Genomic DNA, 26,216 nt, shown 5'->3' with positions numbered 1-26,216 from the left:
AGTCAGTATTTAATTTTAAAATTTCTATGATTCTCTTATGTAGGATAGATTATTTTGAATGGCTTGCATAAAGTTCCCAGTGTTAATCTTGAGTCCCTGTTAATTGGAACCTCTGTCTCCTAGACCCGAGAACTACATTTCTTGCTTCACCTATGTTTTGAGGTGCTCTCAGAAACTGGTTTATGGAAGTATAATTTAGTTGAAACTGAAATGTCATGCCTACTGAATGTTCTGCTTTGCAGAAGTTGAAAAGTTATGATTTAAAGTTCCTTGTAGAATATAATCTAGTGTCTGTTGACTTGGTTCTCAGTGAAACTGCAAAGATGTGACAAGACATAAATTAGCCATAAGTACTGTAGCCTGAAGTATCCCAAATCAACCATGCTGTTTTGCAGATGGGAAACTTCAGTAAGATTAAGTTGGTGTATTTTGGATAGAAGTGAGGAGTATACCTGTACAGGATGTAGAGAGACATGTAAGCTGCCTTGAAAGCTCAAACTGAGTAGACTGAATTTAACGTAAAGTTTTAGCTGAAAGTTTTTTTCACCTGACTGAACTAATTTATATAGCTTGGAAATAGGGGAACTTTCTGGAGTTTGTTGCCTGGAAATAAGATTGTTTTTGACTTCAATGCCATACTTCTATCCATAAGACTATTATGTACTTGAGCAATTTCTAACAGGTGTCTGCCTGAAATAATGTGGTTGGTTTGGGGCTTATGTTTTAATACATATAACTTGTCGCGGTGTGTGACTCTCTCTAGTCCCAGGGCACACAGCGGCCAGGGGTGCGACACCTTCCCCCTGGGGAGCTCTCACCTCCCCACCTAGGGACTCTGATGTTCTCGGCAGTGTCTATTTCGGAAGCAGAGATGGAGTGGAGGCGAGACGGGTCTTGGGGTGAACTGAAGAGGTTTATTAAGCAGATGAGCAACTAAAAGACAACACCCCAAGAAGCCCCGAGCAGGGCTCGGGCAGTGGGTTTTATACAACAGGCTTAGGGGAGGGGTAAAGGGAGCGGTAAATTTGAAACAACCAATTAGGGTCTGTATCTAGGGTGTTGCATCCGCGGGTAAAACTAACAGAAACCAATCCAGGATGTGTGGGATGGGTTTACATAAGGCGGGAAAGATAATAGACAGATAACTGAAAGTCACATAACATCACAGGTGCACGCATAACTTAAAGCAACTGAAGGAGACAAAGGAATACTAATGAGGGGGGTAGAGGTACATAGAACTGAATTAAGGGCACATAAAGAAGGAAAATGGGGTATGCAAAACTGAGTTATCACAACAAATATGAAATCATAATAAACTAAAAATAATGCACCGCCACAATAACTAGTCTAATAGAAGCTCCAAAACCAAGAGTTTTTTTCTAAATGGCTATAATTTTTCTTTTAAATTATTTGAAGTGCAAGTTGTAGTGAATGTTAAACATAGCCAAACTTTCAGCGTATCTTCTAATGTTTCATTTCATATAAACATCCTGATCAGGTAGTTGATACTGAAAGGCTATCAAAATTGAAAATGGACAGTTCTACTACCCATGTATCTGCAAACTAAGATTTAATCCTTTAATAAATTTTGAAAGACTTGATGGTTTTGAGCCCTGCCAGTTTAGAAGATTAATTATTTGTAAGCCATTGAACTCTAGACTGAGAGATGGGAATAAGCTTATTACCAGATTTATAAGTGAATTTCAAATTGGTGTCCCCAGTGGAACAAAAATTGGTATTTATTTAAAGCATGACAAACAAGGAGAAAAAGCTTGTGAAATGGCTGGCTGTTGGAAGACTTCTGTCAAGCTGTCATGACTAAATGACATTTCAAACACAATTTAGCTTGCTAAATTAATTTGGAGATGGGCAGAATGTACATATCACTTGTGGAAAATTTTAATAAATTAATAGACTCAGCCAGCCTAGGTGCAAAGCTAGACTAAAGTTAACTTTTTTTTTTCTGGAGTTGATTTAGCCAGGAAAGACTTGAGGGAAAATTAAATGTCCAATCCAACAGTAACCTTAGACTGTGCTAACTGTTGAAGAGTCTGCAGCAAACTTGCATTTGAATTTTATTAGTGAAGTACCTAACCTTTATGCAGACTTATCTGACTTATTTTAGGATGCGAGGTCCTATGGCATTTGGTAATAAAAAGTCTGAAGCAAGGTATTTGTTTCATGTGAAACCTCAGTGCCTAATGTGTCTGTTTTGGTTTGTGTTTTTAGGGATCAGACAGGAATCTCTAATTTATTGCTTGCTGAGTGTATTGTCTGGTGAAAGTCATGTCATCTATATTGCCATTCACTCCACCAGTTGTGAAGAGACTTCTGGGGTGGAAAAAATCTGCTGGTGGCTCTGGAGGGGCTACTGGTATGGAGCAGAATGGTCAGGATGAAAAGTGGTGTGAAAAAGCGGTAAAAAGCTTGGTCAAGAAGCTAAAGAAAACAGGACAGCTGGATGAGCTTGAGAAGGCAATTACCACTCAGAACTGCAGTACAAAATGTGTGACAATTCCAAGGTAAGTGCTGTTGTGTTTGAAATTGTTACAACCACTTAGGAAATAAGTAAATGGATGTTTAGGCTATCTGAAAAATGACTAAAAAATCAGTTGCATACTTTGATTATTTACAAATTCTTTAAAACCTATTTTGATTTTATATAGTGCTTGCTTATAACTGAATTGCATGCTTTGTAAAGTTACAATTTCTAATAATATCTTTGTTTCAATTGTCATTGCTGCTTAGATTCAAATTCTGTGTATTCTGGTGGTGCCTAGCACAGTTCTTCGTTTGTAGTGCTGCCTTATGATTTTATTTAATAACCCTGTCTATAATCAGAGGGGCATACTTGAACTTTCATTTTAAAAATAAGACTAGTTTTTCCTTGGTCAACACTTCAGTCATCTATTTATTTTCTGTTGTGTCTGGTAGTTTCAGTTAATTTGTACAAGCTGTATCCATTCTTCCTTTTGAAGTTTTGTCTTTGGAGGCACACTGTCTGAAGACCATTTTAATTTTTTGTTATTGGTTAATGTAGATGCTTTTTTATTTAATAACTTGGAGTATTTCTAGAACTGTTCTTCCACTCCTGGTATGTATATACATTTAGGTAAATAACTAGCATTCTCTCCCTTTGTCTTTCTCAACTAAATTCATAGCAACTGCTGTGCGAGGGGCAAGGGTTATGTTTGTAAGTATAATGTGGTCTGTTTTCCATTCATGTTGTACAGAAATACCACTAAGGTGCCTGTGCAAGCTCATTATGTGCAACACAAGTATCAAATCACTTCACAGGTGTGTTTTTCTATGAAAAAGAGGATCTGGTGACATGGGAATATTTTGGGCATTTAGTGCCTTGACACAAAATAATTTCTAGGGGAGAGAAACTGCATCTGGTTTATGACACTAGTTTCTGTATTAGCACATTCATCCCAACTACTTTTAAACTTTGTGTTAATCATAGCACAAACTAGGTTTGACTGGTGTCACTAATGATTTCCATATATCAAATGTGTTATAGCTCTTATAATAGTTCTAGAGTTCTCTTTTAGATTTGACACAGCTGTTTGGGAAAATCATGAGTATGCTCTAAATAAATGACTACTTTGTGTTTTCTCTTTTCTATCCACATTTTGGTTCTAATGCTGCCCTCTGCTTGTATTTTCTTCCCTAGAGCAGTTCCAAAATTCTCTGGGTTTCCCTTCTGCTTTCTTCCTTTTGCTGGCTGGAAAATAATCGGAAATAAAATATTAGCTCTTTCTTGTCTTGATGTATATCAGTAGACTAAGATTGGAACCTGTAGGGGTATGTATTTCTTGACTTGACATAAGATGACTCTATGTATTTAGCAAGTCTTTACCATGATAAAGACAAAATGCTTTAATTGGGAGGTGTTTCATATGACAGAAGCTAAATATCCCATATAGCGATTCACTTGATATAAAATGTGTATCTGTCTTCTAGAGCTCTCCTGGAGGGATACTGGGGCAGTAAATATTGGTATTTCAGAAGAACAGTTGTCTGTTTTTTCTAGAGGACACAAACAGTATGCTAATATATCATTGTTTTCCTTGTCTACATTGGATATGTCTTTCTGCTTGCATGACCTTTTGTGTGACATACTAAATAATTCTTTAAAATGAAATACAAAGCTCTATGATACTCTGTATAGTCTCCATGTTGTGACCAGCAGTTCTTGCTGGGCTGTGATATACTGTTCTCCTCTATCCTTCAGTAAGCTGTAAAAAGTACTGTACCTAGGTTTTACTTTTCTTAACTACCTTAGGAGTAAGCTAGTATATAGATAGCTCTTGAAGTGATGTTGGCATTTTTACAAGGTTTAATTTTAAACTACGAAATGGCTTTGGTATTAAGGGATGAGATTATATCAGGATTGCCAGAATTCTTGAGTTTCATAGTTAGGTTTTGGACTGTTGATATTATTTCACTTTGATAGCAGGAGTCTGTGTTCCCAGGAAATAACAGATGTCAACTCAGTACTGTAATGACTTCTGGAGATTCTTGTTCTTGGATTTAGTAAGTTAATGATACTGCTGATTGAGACCTATTTAATGAATGTCTTAAAGATCTGCAGATAAGACAGGATAAATAATAAAATGCTGAATTTGGAACTTTTTTCCTTCCTAGTCAACAGAAATTTTGAGGTGCCAAGATGCTGTGATGGAGTTCTGATGTGACAGCTGGGCTAACTTTCCAAACCTTGTTTTGCTTGGGGAGGGTTTTTGTGTTTGGTTTTGTGTGGGTTTTTTAAACTTCCTTTAGATTTACTTACTAATACTCAGTGTAGATATTGACAAAAGTGGGATGTTACTGTTTGCCACTGTTGCATTATTTCCTCAACAGAAGTTTAATTTGTGATTTCACAAATTTCTGGTCCCCTTGGAGATTTCCAGAGAGTTTGATACAGTACTTAACTCTAGTGTACTTTTTCATCATTGAAACCTAAAGCAACTAAACACCTACAAGCTTTTCTCAAAACTGAGAGCAGCTTGGACAAAGGTTGTATTAAATTGCCTCTTCAGAAATCTGCATATTATATATTACTGTATGTCATTGTGATTTATTAAAATATGAATATCGATCTAATATCACTATCCAACTGTGATGGACAAAAAACCTCTAACAGTTAAAGTTAGAAAGTGTATGTTTATTGCGACACTGGGGGCAGTGCCTGGGATAGCTCCCTAACGTGCACTGCAAAGATCACAGGTAATTACAAAGCCTTTTATTTACAAAAGTGTTGAATACACAAAATACAAATGCATATTCATACCCTTGTCACTTCCTCTTTGCTTCGTATGCTAATTGGCAAAAAGGCTATTAAGCATGCATAGTTTGTTCCCTGAAATGGGTCGGTGGTCCTTTTGTGAGGAGTGGTCACCAAAAGGAAGTAAAACAAGTCTTCCTCGTTCTAAACTTTCAACCTTTTCAATGCAGATGTGATTAGTGGATGGTAGAACTCCCTGTTTCCTGTTTTCCAGGACTGTTTCAGTGGGTTTCTGGAAACAAGAGGTCTTGTGTTGTATTGATTAGTTTCTCTGACAAGCAATGAGTTATTAGATCTGGGGTAGCTTATCTTAAATCTGGTTTCTTTTAATCATCCTCTAACTTTTAACTGATTTCAGCAAAGCTTATCTGTTTATTTCAACTAAATCAGCAACATCCATTGTTAACTGTAACCTTAGCTTTTCTGAAATCTTCAAAATTAGTGTCTCGATAATCCTGTTGAATTAGGTTTGCTCTGTTCCTATGCTTTTTGTCAAGATTACTACATACTAAGTGAGGCTGCTACTGTGTGCTATGCAAAAGCTGCTCATGTGGTAATTAACAGAACTTCTTATGCAGACTAAGAGAGGTTCTGAGAAAGCAGAAGCAAACAGATGGAGTGGGTGTTGGCATTGCACAGCAGGGATGCTTAGCTCTTCATAAGTGGGTCAGTAATGTAGAGCAGAGGCTAAATAAGTACAGAGGTCTTTTTGACACTAGCCCCCTAAGTAATTTGTAGTTATCTTGGTGAATCCTCCCAGCAAGCCAGTGGGATTTTAATCACATAATTCCTGAGTATCTTGAAACTTAATGTTGGCATGTGAGTTCACCATTTATGAGTCTTCTAATGGAGCAGTTTCTTTCCAATTATCATGGATTGTTCTGTTGAAATAGAATCACAGAATCATAGAATGGTTTGAGTTGGAAGGGACCTTAAAGATCACCTAGTTTGAACCTCTCTGCCTTGGGCAGGGATACCTTCCACTAACTAAGTGTTATAAATGCCAGGACAATTTATTTCCAAATTCAATAATTTGGTTTATTAAAAATTCAAATCACAAAATTTGGATAGGAATCAAATCACAGAATTTTAGGCAGCAAAAACCCCCACAAAACAGCAATACCTACTTGAAAGAGTTTTCCCGGGAAAATAGCCAAGGGTGACCCCGAGACACACAGAGCCTGGCAGTATGCTGTCTCTTGCAGGGTACACGAATTCGCCCGCCTAGGGGCTCAGTTTAAATATGCTTTATTTCCCCTTCGGCAGCACTCTCCCCATTGTTTCTGTTAAGCACCGGCAATTAAGAGTGTTTACATTAAGCCCTGAAAGAGTCCCTCGATCCGTATTCAAATGCTAATGTCCAGAGTCAGTCCTTGCTTTGAGGTGATCTTTGCTGCACGTAGTCAGGGTGTAGGTTGGTCAATGTTCATTGTTTTCTTCTGACAGCGTTTGTGCCTTGTCTTTTTCACCTTCTATTTCTGGACGGGAAGATCAGGAGAGGTGCTCCACGGGAATCTGTGAGGCACGCGGGTGGAGCACGTACACATCTATCATACATTTATACAATATATTACAGTTTCCAGTTTATAATTATCTATAGAACATGAATTAAATAACCCTATTTTTCACACTAAGCAAGGTTGCTCAAAGCCCTCCCTGTCCATAAATACTTTGTAATTAGTGGTAGCTAAAATCCAAGCCTTTAACAAACCAAACCATGCCACGTAGTGAATAGTCAAATGGCATATTCATAGTCTTCGTTATTTATAAAGTTTTCAGTGATGACAGTAGAGAGTATTAGAATCCAAAGCAGGGAAACAAATAGCTAGTTTCATAATCTCAGTATTTTGGTGTGATCAGCTGCATGGCTTTTCTGTCATTAAAAGAGTATAGATATGCTTCATGCCTTCTTCTTGCTTCTTTTAAATAGACTTGCCAAATGCAGTTGCTTTTGTAAAATGCCTGATAATGTACAACTAATAAGAGTAGTTGGGGCTGGTTTGGGATAATGTTGGCCTGGAATGTTGTAGCTCCTATGTATTTAAAACTGAAAAAAAGCTAGTCAAAGGGAAGCATTGAGTTTAGACTCCTTCATGATGTCCTATGTTCCTCTAGAGTATACAGGTCTGAAACCTAGTGCAGAACTGACTGTCCTTTCTGAGCTGTAACTGGGTATGTCCATATCACAGGTTGAGTTCTGCTTCCATGCAAACATTTGTATAATGTGATGACTGTATTAGGGATTTATTTTTTATGAAGTATTACTACTAAAACTGCAGAATCTGGTGAAAGTTCATCAAACATGTAAAAGCGAGACCATTTTACATGGTCAAAATTCGCTAAAGAAATTATGAATTTCTCTAGTATACTAATGTTATTCCTTTGCTTGCTTGTCCTGCAGCCCTTTTTTTCATTCCCTGCAGTGAGTTGGCTCTAAGATAAGCAGCCTAGCCATAGCTTATGGTACATGTTAAAATTGTTTTCTAAAGGCTCACTCTCTATTAGTTGATATGAGCCTCCATATATGGAACTTTTGAGCTGATCACAGTGTCTACAAAGGAGTTAACAGCATGTTGGGGGTTAGATTTGCCTCTTTGTCACTTACAGATTTTTTCCCATAAGTTGCTAAGAAACCTTAACGACAGTGCTTAACCTGAACAAAGGGAGTAGTTGAAGGACATGGCAGCACAAGGCTACACCTATTGTTTTGAGTCTTACAGAGCTTCCCTCAGAGGGGAGATAATGTGAGCTTTGGGAAAAGTAAAACAGAGCTAGAGGGGCAGTTGCCCTCTCTGGCTCTTATCATCGAGGAGGACAGTCAAGCTGCGGCTCACTGCAGGAAGAGTTCACGGCCATCACTCAGTCTGGTCCTGGGAAATCTACCATCATTTGCTCGTTTACTCAGGAATCCTGAGCTCGCTTTCTCCGGCCTTCCCCCCACCGCCGCTGCTTCTTCGAAGCTTTGAGGGGTTTTTTTTCCTGCTACTCTGTAGCCCTGCACTGCCCAGCTCTGCCGGGACACCCCTGCCACTCCAGCTACCAGGGCAGTGCATCTGATCTCATCCACCAGCCCAGGACTTTCCACCCTTCCAGCTTGGCCTCTCGGAGTCCTGCAGGGGCACCAAGATCAAACTGCCCCAGGCTTTTGTGAAAGAAAGCCCTCAAGGTTCCTGTTTCTGTTTATTTTTAATGCTGTAGTCGTTGTTGTTTGTTTGCTTTGTCAAATATACCAGTAAAGAACTGTTATTCCTATCCCCATACCTCTGCCTGAAAGCCCCTTTAATTTTCTAAATTAGAATAATTTGGAGGGAGGGGATTTGAATTCTCCATCTCTAGGGAGGTCCTGCCCCCTTCCTAGCAGATACCTGTCTTTCAAACCAAGATACAGCAGAAGTAAACTAGGCAAAGATGGGATAACTGGCTTGGAACTGCTGTTTCAGAACAAAAAAATCTTTTAAAATTATGACATTTTTAGGTCTTTTCTTCTCATAACTGAATAAAAAATAATTTCTCATTTAGGTATAAAGGACACAGTTTTTCTTGAATATAACCTGTGCTACTTGTTAGCATGTTTTCTTTAATTCCTTGGGAATATTTGTCAGGAAAGTGATCACATAGCTGGATGCAATAACCTAATTTTAGGGATGCTTTTGATCACTAGTAGGGCAGAGGTGTGAAGCTAATGTGGCTTTTAGAATAGTTTGGTTTAAGTTTTAACATGTTTCCCCAAAATAGGTTGCTTCAAAGTATAGCAATACAGGTTAAAGCCATAGGAAATGGATCGTTTCAACAATTAAACTGGGGAGAAGGGAAAGTTCCTCTGGAAACTGTTTTAGCATAGTTCCCAACATCTGCTGCTAAGCTATGAGTGCATTAGGTAAGGGGACAACAGCAGGCAGCTGGATTGACACAGTAGGTCCTAAAATAATATTACTATCCAGACAGAGGTGAAGTCTATTTTCCCAGAAGCAGAACTTGCCACTGTCTGCTAGTTTGTAGCAGAGCTAGGATAATTCACTATTCAAGTTGGGGATGGACATTGATTCTTAATCATAGCTCGCAAGTTGAGAGTTGCTATGTACAAAGACCATTGTCATGGCATATACCATATCTCAGTCTGGATGCATTCACTTACCTGTAAATTGGTTCTATGAATTTTTGAAGACTATAGTTGAACATCTTAAGCTTTCTAAAATAAGTATAGTTATTTAAACAGTGCATCAGAATATATTTTTATTGCTGAGGTTACATGAAGAATATGCTTGTAAATTGTTTGTTCATAAACTGACTCCCTTTTCTTATGACAGTGATGCCTTGGGAAGGCTGACCTGAAACAGAGACTGGACAGAGCTAGAAAATAAACTAGATATTTATTGAAAGGCTTTTAGGGTACACCTTGGGCAAGACAAGAGCCTGACCAGGGCTACACCCAAGGTGGACTTAAAATGGTCACAAAATGCCCCACCGGTCACGAGGTCTTACATTTTTATAAGTTTTGGTCCATTTGCATATTGGGGTTTAATTGTCCAGTTACAGCTTCAGGTTGTGAGGTCTCATCCTTCTTGTTTCTCCCTTCAGTCCACCGTTGTTTATGCTTTTGGGCCTGAAAGTTGTCTTTGGTCTTCAGCAGGAAAAGGATTTGTTTTGTCTACCTACTCTGTGAAGAGAGCTTACTAGCACTTAATATGAGGCTCAGAACTATACCCCTAGGCAGCACAGAATCTGAAAAACATGAAAGTTAAAACTTAAGGCATCAACAGGATTATTGAGGATGAAGCAGAGCTCCCTGTGATTTTTCTCTTGTTGGAATTTCAATTAAAACAATGCTTTAGGAGAAAGCCAGAGAGATCTTTCCTGGGAATATGGCAAGAGATCGTTGATATTTTGGGGAGTGTTGGCCAAAATGAGCTTCAAAATCCCCTCATCCTCCTTTATGATAGCTGGTGCTGTGAAGGCTTTGGCTGTGTTAACTGGAAAAGTATAGCAGGAGGTTCAAATTATCCTTTCTTTTTCTCAGTTCTGTGATTATGGTGGGAGTTGAACATTGTCTCTACATTCTCTGTAAAAGACTAAAGAAAGCTCTTGGTGCTTTCTAAGTGTGTTGCACCGGGCTCTGGTCTCCACAGGGCAGTAAGGACAGAGTAAGTGTGCTTTGCAGTAGCTTCCTGTTGTGTGTGACATTTCTTCATCTTGGAGTTGGCCCTATGTGTATGTACTCCTATGTCAGCTTACTGTGTAAGTTCCTGACTTCCTCTTAGTAAATGGTGTTGTGCAGCCTGAATTTCCAGCCTAGGAAACAGCCAGGCAGCCGCTTGTCTGGTGAATAGTCCACCTGCATTGCCTAAACATAAAATGTAAGGTGATCCTGAGAGAAGCAGTCTCTTGTTTCTGAAAGTGGTGAGTGTGAAGCTGTTGACTTTAGGAATGTTTTTCTGACATTTTGTTGTGTCTTTTAATCTGTGTTGAGTTTTTCTTTAAATAATTTTACAATGACTGCTTTCAACTAGTCCAAGTTCTGTAGTGCTGTATTGTGCAGTCTGGATTAGTGTGTAGAGAGAACAAGAGTGCTCTGAGAGATTCTACTAATTTCCTTGGAGCCTTTTGCAGAGCTGGAGTGGCAGAAGCTGGCACCTGGTTTTCCGAAACAATTTTGCACCCAAAGATAAATGGTTCCAGCTCTTCTTAGTTCCTAAATTTTCAGGATGATGTGGTTAAAGACACAAGGATGCTGGCCCTAATTACATATGTGTAAGATATGTTCAAACTCTAGGTTGCAGAACACTTTTAGATGCTGTATGGACATACAATGGGAAATAAAAATTAATGTCAGGTTTGACTTCAAGTCTCTATGGAACTTAGTTTCTAAGCTTGATGTTAGCAATCAGTAAGGCAGTGTTGTGAGATTTCCTGCATCTGTTTGCAAACTACTCTTATGCATTTCTTTTAACTAAAAAACTATCTTAAAAATCAATTTAGTTCTTGTTTCATTACCAAATTAAACTTAAAAATGACAACTGGTGGTCACTCACAAATTTCTCAGATTCTTTTGAGCTGGTGAAAAAAAAAAAGTCTGTTCAGACAAACTAACCACATGAAAATATCACCTTTTCTGGCATTAGTATTCCCAATTTGTTATTTTTTTTAAAATGCTTCTTCAGGGAAGGAGTTGGATAACTGTATGCCTAGGTTTGAAAGACAGATGTCTGCTAGGGAAAGCAGGAGCCTCCCTTGGAATGGAGAATGTAAATCCTCTCCCTCCGAATTGTTATAATTTTGAAATTAAGGGGCTCTCAGGTAAAAAGATATGAGAATAGGAATAACAGTTCTTTACTAGTATGTATAACAAGGCAAACAAAACAACAACAACCACAGCATTAACAACAAACAGAACCAGGAACCTAGTGACAGCCTTCTTGGCTGCGGGCAATTTCCCCTTTGGTGTAGTGATGGTCACAGCCGGCAGGGAGTGCTGATGGCTCCCAGTGGACAGGGCAGGTGCAATGATCCCCATGCAGCTGCAAGGGGCCCTCCGGCGCAGGCTCGGGGAGCACGCGGTAGTGGCGGCTTTGTCCGAGACAGGGAGAGACGGAAGAGAGGCCTTGCTCCACAAACCCCTGGGGCTGCCAATCCCGGTGCCCTAGCAGGACTCTCGGAAGCAGCAAGCTGGAACAGCAAGGATGAGCAGAAATCCCGGGGCAGTGAATGAGATGTAGTAGAAACTCTGCGGCGATAGCTGGAACTGCGGGACGTCCCGACAGGGCAAGGGGCTGTGGGGCCCAGCAGCAGAAGTAAGACAGCTCCCGGCTGGGTTATAGCGGTGGTAGTGAAATTCCTTTCCCCAAGCAGCAGCTTGACCGTCCTCCTCCGAAAGTTGAGAGCAAGTGAGAACCCGTAACTGCCCCAGCCCTCGTCCTTTACCTGCCTCTCTTCTCGCGGTATCTCCATCCCTCTGTAACTCCCAAAAACCACAGGAGTGCCACCAGACACCCTCCTTCCCTGAGGCCTGGCCACCTCCCCCTGTCTCAAGCACCCAGCCATCAGTTCATCTTAGCAACTCAATGGGAAAAAAAACCACGAGTAAAAGGAATAGTAAAGGAAAGAAACCCAACCCCCAATACTGTATGATGTCTGTGGTGCTTATCTTCAGAAACTGACTTGAAAAAATGCCTTTTTGAAGTCTTTTGTTAAAACAGTAATTTCTTAGTAAAAAGCCATTTTAGTAAATTTTTTTGTGAACTGGTCAACAGTCTTGAGGTCCTTGTTCATTGAGAGGAGCAATCATGGATGGAGGTGTAGCAGAGTGCAGTGAATAGTCAAAGCAGAATAAACTAAGAAGTTAAATATTGTTGTTCCCTTAACCCTTTCTACATAACTTCCACATTATAGCCTAAAGTTGAATGGTTTGCTTTCTCCTATTTGTTTCATAGTTTCAGTGTATTTCATATGTAGTGTAGGATGCAGGATTTCTAATAGCATATTTTTCTTCTACCAACATTTCCTCCTTGAACAACTGATTAGCAGCAGGACTCTTCTAATATATTCTATCTCCCTCTCTCTGGGGAGACATTATAGCAACTTTCCAGTATCTAAAGGGGCTACAAGAGAGCTGGAGAGGGACTTTGGACAGGGGCATGGAATGATAGGACAAGGGGGAATGGCTTCAAACTGATAAGAGGGCAGGGTTAGATTAGATATTGGAAAGAAATTCTTGACTGTGAGGGTGGTGAGGCACTGGCACAGGTTGCCCAGAGAAGTTGTGGCTGCACCCCTCCCTGGAAGTGTTCAAGGTGAAGTTGGATGGGGCTTTGAGCAACCTGGTCTAGTGGAAGGTGTCCCTGCCCATGGTGGGGGAATTGGGACTGGATGGTCTTAAGGTCCTTTTCAACCCAAATAATTTTGATATCTGTATACAGAAGAATGTATGTGCATCAGTAGGGCACTGCCCAGACACTGTGTTTTAGAGCAGTTAGGGCCTTGCAAATCCGTCATTCTTTAGAACATTAATTTGAAGACTTAAGTTTTCTAGCCTTCTAACAGTGCTGATTGAAGTTAAGAATAGTGATTGTGTTTAATTGTAATTGAGTTTTAATTTTAAATACTAAAATATGTCTGATAACTTGGGTTGTTGCACAGCTGGTGATGAGGACTGAATTGCTATAACTAAGGTTAAGCTTTAGTGTAGACACAGTTCAGGTTACAGCATCTTATAATGATGTCATCCTGAAAAAGGAAGTCTTAGAGTATTAAAGATACTTAGGGCTACCAGTTTTAAGCTTGTGCAATTCAGGAAGCCATGTGACTTACCCACATAATTTGTTAGAGTTGGTGTGCCAAGCAGAAAGTATTGGCATGTCTTTTGAGGTAGGTCAACATGTAAAAATATAAATGTACAAGATACTTAGCCAGTAGCAAAATGCTGTATAGTTCAAAGGAGCTTGTCTCTCAAGTCAGGAGGAAAAAAACATTGACTTTTGGGGACTATATTGGATACTAACTGGAGCACTGGATAAAGGCTCAGGGGATGTGGATTCTGGCCTTGGCTCTGCTGCTTTTTCTCAGGTAACCTTAGAAGTTTTTTATTTGCTGTCATTTTTCAGTCTATAAATTGAGATGCTTTTTTGTAAGGTAAAGAATAATGCCATTTCTTCACCTCAGTGGTATAAGCTGTATTATTTGTTTAGGGAGTAAGTTTAAGGTATCATTCCCATTGGAGTATCAGTGATGTGGAAAGCAAGTTTATGGGTGAAAAAATGTTGGAATTTGTGCAAGTTCAAGTTACTGTTGCTCCTCATTAAGATTGTCTTAATAATAAGCAGGAAGAATCAGAATCAAAAATAAGTGTTAAAACTTGCTTGATTTTTATATGCCATTTATTGTTTGTCAGGTTAACAACTGATGCTAGAACTGCTGAGTTTTAAGCAAATGAAAAAGAGCTACTTGTGATTAGTGACTTACTTGCGCAGTGAATCCTGGTATAAAGCTCTAACTAGTTAGAATAATATCTGTATCTGGCACTTCATGCTGCCATTAAGAAGACATATTAGTCACTCAAGAAAAGTGTTGACTGTGCTTTATTGTCAATACTGAGCCCCAAATTATCTCACAAATAGTACTTATTTTCCCTCCAGTAATGGAATCAAGGCTTTAGTTGGCTTCAGTCAATTCTAAACTATTCCTGGTTTACTGTGGTAATTTGCTTTTATATCAGGCCAGCTATTCAATGTGACAGATTCCTCTCCTCATTATATTTTTCTTCTGTAGAAGTTAGCCAATTTAGTTTTCTTGGGACTATAACAAAACAGCTGAGTGCTGTTTTTACTGGTGTGAATGTTTTATGACAACCAGAGCAATTTTACAGGAAAAAATCCTTCCTGGTTGTGTTGCTCACATAGATAGCTTACCAAGAATTTCTAGGATAAACAACATACTGCAGTTCTTTTACTGCTGCAGCTTTGAACACAAATAGCTAGTTAATAGGCTCCCTACTGATTTAATCCTGCTTGTAATCTATACCTGCTAATTTAATAAAAGTAACTTCCCATGTCTTGTTTACTACTTCTTTTTGTTTACTTAGTCTGACTGAGTTGCAGTGCTGATTGGTGGATAACTAAAATTTACTGTATAAAATGCTGTCGTCTCATAATGAACAACTTTCTTTGGCATCTGTCATGCTGTATTATTTGAAGCTGACCAGCAGGATACAAGAGAACAATCAAGAGCTGGAGTAAGTTCACATCTTGCTGCATATGCTTAAAAATTGGCAGAACACTGAGGTTGGGAAAATCCCCTTGAACAAATGCTGCACAGTAATCTGACTTGAGCATTTGTTCAGAAAAGATTCCCCAAGTTGTGGCTTTTTATTCTGAAATGTACAAGCAAATTTTAGTGGGTCAGGAATTGAGAGTTTTCACTTATAATCTGCCTGTAATTGTAGATAAACTGACCATTTCTTTGGATGCTTGAGTTGCCTTTTCTTGGGTATTGGATGGAGAAAAACCTGATGCAAAATAAGCATACTCTAGGTTGTGCTTAAATGTGCAATTTTAAAGTTATTGTTTAGTTGAATTGACAAGTTACATTCCAGAGCTGTTCTTCACTTCCTCTTAGTGTTGTTGGACGGTACAAATCATGTTCCTCTGATATCTGAAATAATTGTACCTCATGCTGTAGTTTTGCAATTTTGAACATGAAGAAAGGCTGACAACTGGCATGGAATCATGCAGCTTTGTGCCATGGAAAGTTGTGTTTGAAACAATGTTTGACTCTCAGATGTTTGGTTGAAGTCTTTTCTGTTTAATAGATAACTCAAATGTTGATTTCATGGACTCCAACTACATTTTTCAGGATTGGCTTCTGAACCTCGCTGTGTTAGTGTAAGCCTACAGCAGTGCAGCCTCTAATCACCAAAGCTTATTGATAGTTCTTTACTGTCTTTCTGTGATAAATCTCCTGTTGGGGGGGGGGGAGGAACTTGAATATAAACTTAACAGCCATATCAGGGAAAGAATTCAAGTGTGTCCATACTGATGAATTCCACAAAGTTAATAATGAAAATACCTTTTTAGTTCCTTTGTATTTAAATTTTGAGTGTCTAATGTTCTGCTTGTCCCATGTACCTGTCTTGCAGACTGACGCCTTGTCTAAGCATAGTTAGTAAGGAAAAATCAATGCTTTGCTGTCACCTATGCATCTCAAATTAGGTCAATGTAGTAAGAGAACAGAAGGCCTTGTACCTGTTGCAGTCTGCATTGGTGGCAGCCAATTAAAAAATGCTGTAATAGACTGCTTAATGATAAGTTTTTACTCGAGCCCACTGTCAGTGTGTCTTTCATCATGTGGGAAACCTTCAATGTTTTGACCAACAACTACAGACATTCCAATAAGGATTTAAGCAGCTCTCCTTCCAGCAAGAAGACACATAACTATTTGAATGCTAATATTCCTCAAGCCTTTGAAACTCCCATCTTTTTGGCTGCAATAGGACAGAGAGAGAGCAGAGTAACTGCCACCTCAGCAGTGGGCAAATGATGGTAGAGCATGGTTGACTCCTGCTAGGTGGAGTGAGGAAAAGAAATGGTTGGATGTCCTGGGAAACTGCTTTAACTGTCAAGAACTTGCATGTGAGGCAAGAGCACTTGTGGGTATCATCTTCAGATGCATGTTCTGGGTATGGATTGTGAGCAAGATTCTTGAAGGCTTCAGGACTTGTCTGTGATCTTAATATGTCCTTTCTGTCTACCTCTAGGCAGTGAAGCTCAGGAAATAGATTTTGATTCTTGTTCTTCAGGTGTCCCCTGCATACTCAATTTTCTGTCGACAATATCAAATATGGGGTCCTGTGTTCTGTTCTGGGCCTGAGGAGAGCAGGGTCCTGTAGTTAGACACCTTGGCTAAGTTGCTTTCTTGATTTTTGCCTTAGCAAAAACACATAAGGTGATATAATAATATAACTTAATATGTCAGCAAACATGCTAAGTTAATTTTAAAAATAAAATGCTGACCCAAATTGAGCAAAGGGATATTCCGTACCATATGATGTCAGGTCAGATATAAAAGCTGAGGAAGCAGGGGGTATTTGTTATTTTCAGTGTTTGTCTTCCAGAGCAACTGCTACATGTGCTGAAGCCCTACTTCTTAGGAACTGGCTAGACATAACTTGCTGATGAGAAATAGAGATATTTTTTTTTTTGTCTTTGCTTGCATGTGTGCAAACTTTTGCTTTTGCTTTGGTAAACTGCTTAATCTAAACCTATGAATTGTTTCCCATCTTATTTTGTCTCCCCTGTCCAGCTAGAAAGGGGAGTGATAGAGCGGCTTAGTGGGCACCTGGTGTCCAGCTGAGGCCAGCCCACCACAGTCCTTTTTGGCACCCAAGTGGGGCAAGACAAAGGCAATTTTATGTATATATATATGTGTGTGTATATATATATATTTATATATTTATATATTTATATTTATATATTTTTATATTTTTATATTTTTATATATATATATCATGCTATAGTAATAGAAGTTGCCAAGTACAAGCTCCTGTGTGAGACACGGAGTTTATCAGCTGCACTGCTTATCTTTTGCTGAATTTAGGAACATGTTATTACAAGCAATGGTTCTGTGCTTTGTCCTTATGTTGACGGCCTTGTTGTGCTGGGGGAGCTATCTTCTGTGGACAATGAGGGAATACACCTCCCTCTGCCTGCCCAAGACTGATGTGAATGGTTGTCATGGGTTGGCGCTGGCCAGATGCCAGTGCACCCATGAGTGTATTTTTTTCCTAATGAACTACTGTAAGATATGGACAGGAACAGAGCAGAGCAGGCCCAAAACTTGAAAAGAGAAAGGAAACTTTATTAAACTACATAAGAACAGAAATAGAAGAGAAAAACCTAAACACACAAAAACCAGAAATGAAAACTTCCCAGAACATTTCTTCTTCTCCCCCAATTTCCACCCTTCTACGCTCAAACTTTTACACTTACATGTTTCCTTCCATTTCACTTGCTCAAACAAAACCTTGGGTTCTCAACCAAAACAATCACCACTCAAAAAAAGAGAACTAATCTTCAATTCAGCAAGGGAGAGAGGAGTCTCTCTAGCACCATAGACCCCCCTACAGGAAACACAGTTCCACCCTCCCTTGTTTCCATGTCACCCATGGCACCGCCCAGAGAAGTCTGCCATGGTGACACCCTCCTTTCCATGTCCAGTGCTCTCACCACCGTCCATGGACCAAAACCGCATATAGGGCTCTTTTAAGGATGCTTGGCCAAGTACCAAAAACCAGCCATCTTCTCATATTGGGACAGCAGTCCCCCCCACATTTCCCCTTGGGCTGAGGGTTCTAAGAACAGAGATCTTCATCTCTGAAGGCAGAGGGCGCCACCACACCCTCTTCCTTTCTCTTCTCTCAAACCACCAGCCAAGAGAATCAATGTCTGGAAAAAGTTTTCTTCTGCCTAAGAAAGAGTTAAAAGTCTGGCTCCCGGCAGGGCTGCAGGCTCAGCACTCCCCCACACAGCCGGAACTTCCCCCCCCCCTTCCCGCTCCTTCTTTGCCGCCGGCTGCTGCCAGTATCAATTCCGAAGCAGCAGTTTCTCTCGGGGGGGGGGAGAGTGGAACGGAGATGGAAGGCACCTCCACAGTTCTCCACCCTTCCATCCTGGGCGGGGCTCCGCATGGCTCTTCCCCTCACCCACCCAGCCCTGTAAGCTGGGCAGGGGAGGATGTCTGTTCTCCTCTGCGACCAGAACCAAAGAGGCAATCTCTCTGGAAGTCCTTGCTTTTAACTCCTTGTGTTCTCAGAGGCATGTCCAACCTCTCAGTGGCCACTCCAGGTGCCAACATTCAAACCTGACCACTGATTGGTTTGACCACAACTTCCTGGAAAACTCACTTCCCCCTCAAACCAGGACAATGGTTTTATAATGCAGACTCCTGTGGTCCATGTTCATCCTTATGTGAGCTGTTTATTACTATTAATTAATACAGTTAACATATCATGTGGTTTGTGGAATCTGGTGTCGTTCTGGTGTAAGAGAAAACACTAGGTGAGAAGCTATTTAAATCTGCCCTGAGCCCTCCAGTTCCTGGGTGGCAGGGTGTGTGGAAGGATTCGGGCAGGTATTTAATGTGGTTATCACCTAACATTACCTGGGATTTTACACCTGAACAGGAAAACAACCCTAAGAAAGCTTCTCACCCTGTACTGGGGCCTGGTCTGTGCCTATGGAGTCACTGTTCAGTACTCTCAGAGGACTGTAGTTGAGGCAGGAACCCAAACTGCATTAGAGGACACTATGCCTGAGACAGGGACTCAAACCACAGAAACTAGAGTAATTGCTCAAGTAGTGAAAAAGAAATATGGATAAGGAGAGCTACAGGTCCGTATCATCAATTAGAAAGGGAGAATTACAGACAGAATCACTAGGTTGGAAGAGACCTTTAAGATCATCGAGTCCCACCCATGCCCTAGTGTTGTTATGGTTTTCGGACGGCACAGAAATAACAACATGACTCTCTATGATGGTAAAGATGAGAGGAAACTTTATTCTTCTAAATTCTACTTTTATAGAGTAGTTTGGTACAAAGAATATGATTGGTTATTCAGCGTCTACACCCTTTAGTAAACATTTCTTTCCAGTAAACATGTTGGAAAAACACCACCTGTGGATGGTTTCTCACTTCCCAAGGTTTGTTTGAATTCTTCCTTTAGATTTCTCAGGCCAACATGAGAAAGTTGCTCACTTGCCTTTCACACAGACACTGGCAGAGCCTGAAGCCTAAATTCAGACCATTGTCAGGCCCATACCCTTGCACTTCAACTAAACCATGGCACTGAGTGCCACATTCAATCTTTTTTTAAACACATCCAGGGATGGTGACTCTACCACCTCCCTGGGCAGACCATTCTAGTACTTTATCACCTTTTCTGTAAAAAAACTTTTTCCTGATATCTGACTGAAATTTCCCTTGGTGCAGCTTAAGACTGTGTCTTCTCGTTCTGTCAGTTGCTGCTTGGAAGAAGAGACCAATGCCCACCTGACTACAACCACCCTTCAGGTAGTTATAGCGATTGAAAAGGTCACCTCTGAGTCTCCTTTTCTCCAGGCAAAACAACCCCAGCTCCCTCAGTTGTTCCTCATAGGGGCTGTGTTCCAAACCCCTTGCCCGCCTTGTTGCACTCTGGGCACGTTCAAGTGTTTCAACATCCTTCCTAAACTGAGGGGCCCAGAACTGGATACAGTACTCATGGTGCGGCCTCACCAGTGCCAAGTACAGGGGAAGAATGACTTCCTTGGTCCTGCTGGTCACACTTTTTCTGATACAGGCCAGGATGTCATTGGCCTTCTTGGCCACCGGGGCACACTGCTGGCTCATGTTCAATTGGCTATCGACCAGTACCTCCTGGTCCCTTTCCGCCTGGCCACTGTCCAGCCACACTGTCCCCAGCCTATAGTATTGCAGGGGGTTATTGTGGCCAAAATGCAGGACTTGCCACTTGGACTTATTAAACTTCATCCTATTGGACTCTGCCCATCTATCCAACCAGGGAGGAAGGAGAATCAGCAAAGGAGGGGTTAGATCAAGAAGCTGCTCCTTCAACACAGAAATTGAAAGGAGTGAGGCAGATCAAACAGGAAACCAAAGTTACTCGGCCCCTAACCTCATCAGAACTTCGAGACTTGTGTAAAGATTGCAGCTGCCAGCCAAGTGAGCGGATTTCTGCATGGCTGCTTTGATCCTGGGATAATGGAGCCGACAGTCAGCAGTTAGAAGGTCATGAAGCTCAACAGCTGGTATCCCTTGCTAAAGATGGGGAAATTGAAAGAGGAATTGGAAAGCAAGGAGCAGTTTGCAGCCTTTGGAAATGGCTTCTCTCAAGTGTGAGGGCAAGATATCCATTTAAGGAAGATCTTGTGAACTCCCCAGGGAAGTTGACCACTGCAGACAAAGGTATCCTGTTCTTGAGAGAATTAGCAGTGCTGGAAGTTGTCTATAGTGATCTAAAAAATTATGTCCCTAAAGATCCAGAGGATGTCTCTTGCTCAATGGCCCTGTGGAGGGAGGTGGTTCAAAGTTCCCCTGCATCATATTCCAGCAGCTTGGTAGCAATGTATTACCTGAAAATGGATATGCCAACTAGAGATGGAGCCAGGAAGACACTGAAACTTAGAAGAAACTCTAGGTACTTGCACATCCCTACAGACCAGCACCTCATCTTTTAGGTGCAGCCCAAGAAATCAGTTCTCTCCTGCCCCAGTCAGAGGGAAGTCCCAAGTGCAGGCCACGTAATGAACTCTGGCTCTTTGTGACCAGAGGGAGGACATGAGGAAGTCAGATTGTGAACCCACCTCTAAGCTGGAAGCCCATGTTGGTAAACTGAGGGAAGAGAGTTGTTAAGAAGGAGTCACCCAAGATGGCTGTCAGTGTAGTTGCTGCAGTGAGACAGGAAGACAATCAACCATCTCCCAGACACAACTGAAATCCCTTCCTTTTGACCCTGGTGAGGGGACATCTGGTGTGGCGTTGCAAAAGTCAGACAGCGAGTACTCTGACCAGAAACAGGAATAGAGGGTCCCTGCCTTTGGCCAGGAGGAAGAAAGGGATGACTGGGCATACAGGACTATGTGGATTCAATAGCCTGGCACATCAGATCCACAGAAGTATAAAGCTTTAGTAGATACTGGTGCACAGTGTACACTGGTGCCATCAGGGTACAGGGGCACAGAACCCATCTGGATCTCTGGAGTGACGTAGGATGCCAAGAACTGTCTGTATCGGAGGCTGAGGTGAGCTTAACAGGGTGTAGATGGGAAAATCACCCCATTGTGACTGGCCCAGAGGCCCCCTGTCTCCTTGGCGTGGACTACCTCAGGAGAGGGTACTTCAAGGATCCAAAAGGGTATTGATGGCCTTTTGGTGTAGCTACAGTGAATACAGAGAAGGTTAAACAACTATCCATTCTGCCAGGCCTCTCAGAAGATGCCTTCATCTTGGGATTGCTGCAGGTTGAAGGCCAGCAGGAGCCAATTGCTAGGACATTGCACTGGCAGCAATATTGCACAAACTGAGACTCCCTGGCTCGTATCCGTGAGCTGATTCATCAACTGGAGACCCAAGGAGTGATCAGTAAGACTCACTTGCCTTTTAATAGTCCATATGGCCAGTGCCAGTCTGATGCAGGGTGTAGGTTAACAGTAGGCTATTGTGGCCTAAATGAAGTAATGCCACCACTGAGTGCTGCTGTAACAGACATTAGAGTTGCAGTAGGAACTGGAGTCAAAGGCAGCCAGACGGTGTGCTACAATTGATATTACCAATGCATTTTTCTCAATTCCTTTGGAGGCAGAGTGCAGGCCACAGTTTGCTTTCATTTGGAGAGGTGTCCAATACACCTGGAATTGACTGCCCCAAGGGTTGAAGTACAGCTCTACTATTTGTCATGGACTGATCCAAACTGAACTGGAAAAAAGTGATGCCCCTGAACATCGACAATATATTGATAATGACATTGTGTGGGGCAATAAGGCAGAAGAAGTGTTTGAGAAAGGGAAGAAAATAATTCAGATTCTTTGGAAAACTGAGTTTGCCAAAAAGAAAAGGAAGGTCAAGGGACCTTGGGAATAAAATGGCAGGGTGGACGCTGTCATGTGCCTACAGAGGTTGTTAACAAAATTGCAACTTTCTCCATCAGCTAACAAGAAGGAAGCACAAGCGTTTCTAGGCCTCGTGGGGTTCTGGAGAATGCATGTTCTAGGTTATAGCCAGCTTCTGAGCCCCCTCTATCAAATGACCTGAAATAAGAACCACTTCAAGTGGGGCCTTGAGCAACAAAAGGTCTTTCATGAGAAAAGAGAGAAAGGACAGAGAGAGAGGAAGGGGGGGAGAGAAAGGAGGAGAAAGAGAAAGAGGAGGAGAGAGGGAGCAGGAGAGAAAGGAGAGTGAGAGAAAAGAGGAGAGAGAGAAAAGAGAGACAAAGAGGAATGCATGAGGAGAGAGGGAGAGAAAAGTGGAAGTAGAAAGAAGGAGAGAAAAGAGGAGAGAGCAGAAGATGGTCACCACCTGTGGATCCAACAGCATCCTCTGCGTTCTCCTTCACCCTGGACTTCTTTGTTATGGGGTGCCAAAGACATTCTTCTGGGGGTATCAACTTTACAGAGTCCAAGTTTTGGGTATCCATGGGGTGATCACAATGGCGTTCCTATAACTTGAGGTGATATGTGTATGAGCAGTTGCTTGCTTTCCCACAGTTTGCCATGGTTGGAATTTTTGTCCAGATGCATTAACCAGCATGTGCTAGCCAGATCTCACCTCTGCCTGGCCTGGAATTAGCACCTTCCTGTCACAAATTCCTCCCCTCTGTGCTTATCTCAAGTTCCTGTTCTTGTGGCTTTTGGCAAGTACTTTCCGTGGCCTTGACAGTGTTTGAGATGGGCAACTGTGCCTTTCAAGTCCTTATGCCACCCAGAACTACCAATGTAACCCCTAAACTATATCTCCCAGTGCCAGATCTAGATGCCTCTTGAACACCTCCAGAGATGGTGACTCTTCCACTTCCCTGGACAACCTATTCCAATGCCTGACCACCCTAACAGTGAAAATTTTTTTCTAATATCTAATCTGAATGTCCCCTGTCTCAGCTTAAGGCCATTTCCTCTGGTCCTCTCACTGCATGTATGGCAGAAGAGACTGGCCCCCACCTCACTACAACCTCCTTTCATGTAATTGTAGAGAGAGATGAGGTCCCCCTGAGCCTCCTCTTCTCTAGACTAAACAAACCCAGCTCCCTCAGCCATTCCTTATAAGACATGTTTTCTAGACCCTTCACAAGCCTTTGTTGCCCTTCTCTGGACATGCTCCAGCACCTCAATGTCCTTTTTGAAGTGAGGGGCCCAAAACTGAACGCAGTAATCAAGGTGCGGCCTCACCAGTGCTGAGTACAAGGGGACAATCACTGCTCTAGTCCTGATACCTACACTATTTCTGATACAGGCCAAGATGCCTTCTTGGCCACACTGCTGGTCCATATTGAGCCAAGTGTCAACCAGCACCCCCAGGTCCCTTTCTGCCAAACAGCTCTCAAGCCACTCTTCCCCCAGCCTGTAGTGCTGCATGGGGTTCCTGTGACCCAAGTGCAGGACCTGGCACTTTGCCTTATTGAACCTCATGTAGTTGTCCTCAGCCCATTGATTGAGTCTATCCAGATGTCTCTGCAGAGCCTTCCTACCCTTGAGCAGATCAGCACTCCCACCCAACCTGGTGTCTGCTAATTTACTGAGGATTCCCTTGATCCCCTTGTCCAGATCATCAATAAAGACATTAAAGAGGACCAGCCCCAAAACAGAGCCCTGGGGAATGTGGCTAGTGACTGGCCACCAACTGGATTTAGCTCCATATACCATAACTTTCTGTCCCTGTCCATCCAACTGTTTTTTTACCCATCTAAGAGTCCACCCATGCAAACCACAAGCAACCAGTTTTTCTAAGAGGATGTTGTGGGAGATGGTATCAGATGCTTTACTGAACTCTAGATATACTACATCCACAGCCTTTCCCTCATCTACTAAGTGGGTCACTTTGTCATAGAAGGTGTCTTGGTTTAAGACAATTTAAGGTGGACACTGAAATGAGTTACCTCTTTAGTTTTAATGAATTCCTTTACACCAATAAGGAGAAACTAATACAAGTAGATAAGTGAAAAAATAAGTTTACTAAAAAATGAAACAGCAACAGGCAAAAAATAAGTTATAGACACTAGTTACAAAGTTGCTGAAATTTCACAGCCTCCCTGTGAACAGAGAAACCCAAAATGGCAAAGTGTCTCCTTCCCCAAGAGGGTGCCCGCCATGTGCGTAGAGAGACAAAAGAAAAAGATAGTGGCAGCCCTCCCGCCAAGATGGTGTGCTCTTCAGGTGACTGTGTGGTCTGTGAGACAAAGGGGAGATGGCAGACTAACCCCACTCGGTGCACCCTTGCCCCTGGAACAAATAAAACCAGGAAGGTAGGAGCTTATGAAGCAGTTTAGTGGCAGATAGGAATTGCTGAAGTTTGTGGGGGTTAGTGCTACCGCTTGTTGCCACCTGCCACCCACTGGACTTTGCCAGTGGTGGTACTGCTGTCTTGGGTCCCCACTTTCATGGCAGGGGAAGAAAATGGACTCTCAGGCATTGATGAATGGCAGCCCAACCCCAGATCGACTTAGGCTTTGCAGTGCTGATAGATGTTGCAAATTTTGCTCTGAAACAGTTTTTGATCATGAAATGCAGCTTCTTGAGTTGCTACTTTTGAGAGTCCAGAAACCTGCCTGAAACAACCCCCTCTAGAGGCCAGAGAGAAACAGAAAATAAACCCCAAAGGGGAGCCTCTGCCTTGAGTAAGAGCAACAAGGCAAACAAAAGAGAGAGAGCCAAAATGGCAAGAGAGAGAGGGTTCCCTGCATGCTCCAACTTTTAAAAGCCCCAGGCACCCCCTGCCCCACCATTGCGTTTCTGGCTGCGTTGCAGGGTCTTAGAGACAGTAACAATTTTGGGCACAGATAGATATGGAATACAGTAACATTTTGGGTTGCCCAGGACAAAGGAGATCAGGTTGGTCAAGCAAGACCTTCCTTTTGTAAATTCATGTTGGCCGGGGCCTGATCCACTGATTGTCCTGCATGTGCCATGTAGTGGCACTCAGGATCATCTCTTCCCTAACCTTACCTGGCACTGAAGTAAGGCTGACAGGCCTGTAGTTCCCTGGATCATCCCTCCAACCCTTCTTGTAGATGAGCATTGCATTTACTAATTTCCAATTAGCTGGAACTTCTCTGGTTAACCAGGACTGCTGGTATATGATTGAGTGGTTTGCCAAGTTCTTTTGCCAGATTCCTCATTACTCTGGGGTGGATCCCCTCTGGGCCCATAGACCTGTGGGTATCTAATTGGCATAGCAGGTCACTGACCATCACGTCCTGGATTATGGGGGCTTCACTCAGCTCCCGGTCCCTACCTTCCAGCTCAGGGAGCTGGTTATCCTGAGGACAATTGTCTTGATATTAAAGACTGAGGCAAAGAAGGCATTAAATACCTCTGCCTTTTCTTCATACCCTGACACTACACTACCCTCTGCATTCAATAAATGGAGACTCTCCTTTACCCTCCTTTTGCTGCAAATGTATTTTTAGAAACTTTTTGTTGCCTTTAACTGCAGCAGCCAAATCAAGTTCTAGTTGGGCTTTTGTCCTTCTCATCTCCCTATGTGTCCCTTGTGACATCCTTATAGTCCTCCCAAGTTATCTGACCCTCCTTCCAGAGATGATAAAATCTTTTTTTCCCCTTTAAGTTCCAGCCTAAATTTTCTGTTTAACCAGGCTGGTCTTTCCCCGACAACTTGTCTTTCTACACATGGGGACAGCCTGCTCCTGAATATTTAGCAATTCCTTCTTAAA

The 26,216-nt window shown here is 41.8% G+C and overlaps 1 protein-coding gene across 1 annotated transcript in view; it reads left to right on the top strand.

The window, feature by feature from the left end:
- Positions 1-26,216, top strand: part of LOC134565141 (mothers against decapentaplegic homolog 2-like) — a 60,101-nt gene that overhangs the window by 10,130 nt on the left and 23,755 nt on the right. The window contains exon 2 of the mRNA XM_063424589.1: positions 2,230-2,522. Coding sequence (XP_063280659.1) covers positions 2,287-2,522 — 236 coding nt within the window. The 5' untranslated portion in view covers positions 2,230-2,286. The remainder of the gene's footprint in view (positions 1-2,229; positions 2,523-26,216) is intronic.

This window comes from Prinia subflava, assembly GCF_021018805.1.
Source record: "Prinia subflava isolate CZ2003 ecotype Zambia chromosome W unlocalized genomic scaffold, Cam_Psub_1.2 scaffold_36_NEW, whole genome shotgun sequence".
Taxonomy (NCBI): Eukaryota; Metazoa; Chordata; class Aves; order Passeriformes; family Cisticolidae; genus Prinia; species Prinia subflava.
The sequence above is the reverse complement of the archived record's forward strand: the minus strand, read 5'-3'. Positions and strand labels throughout refer to the sequence as shown.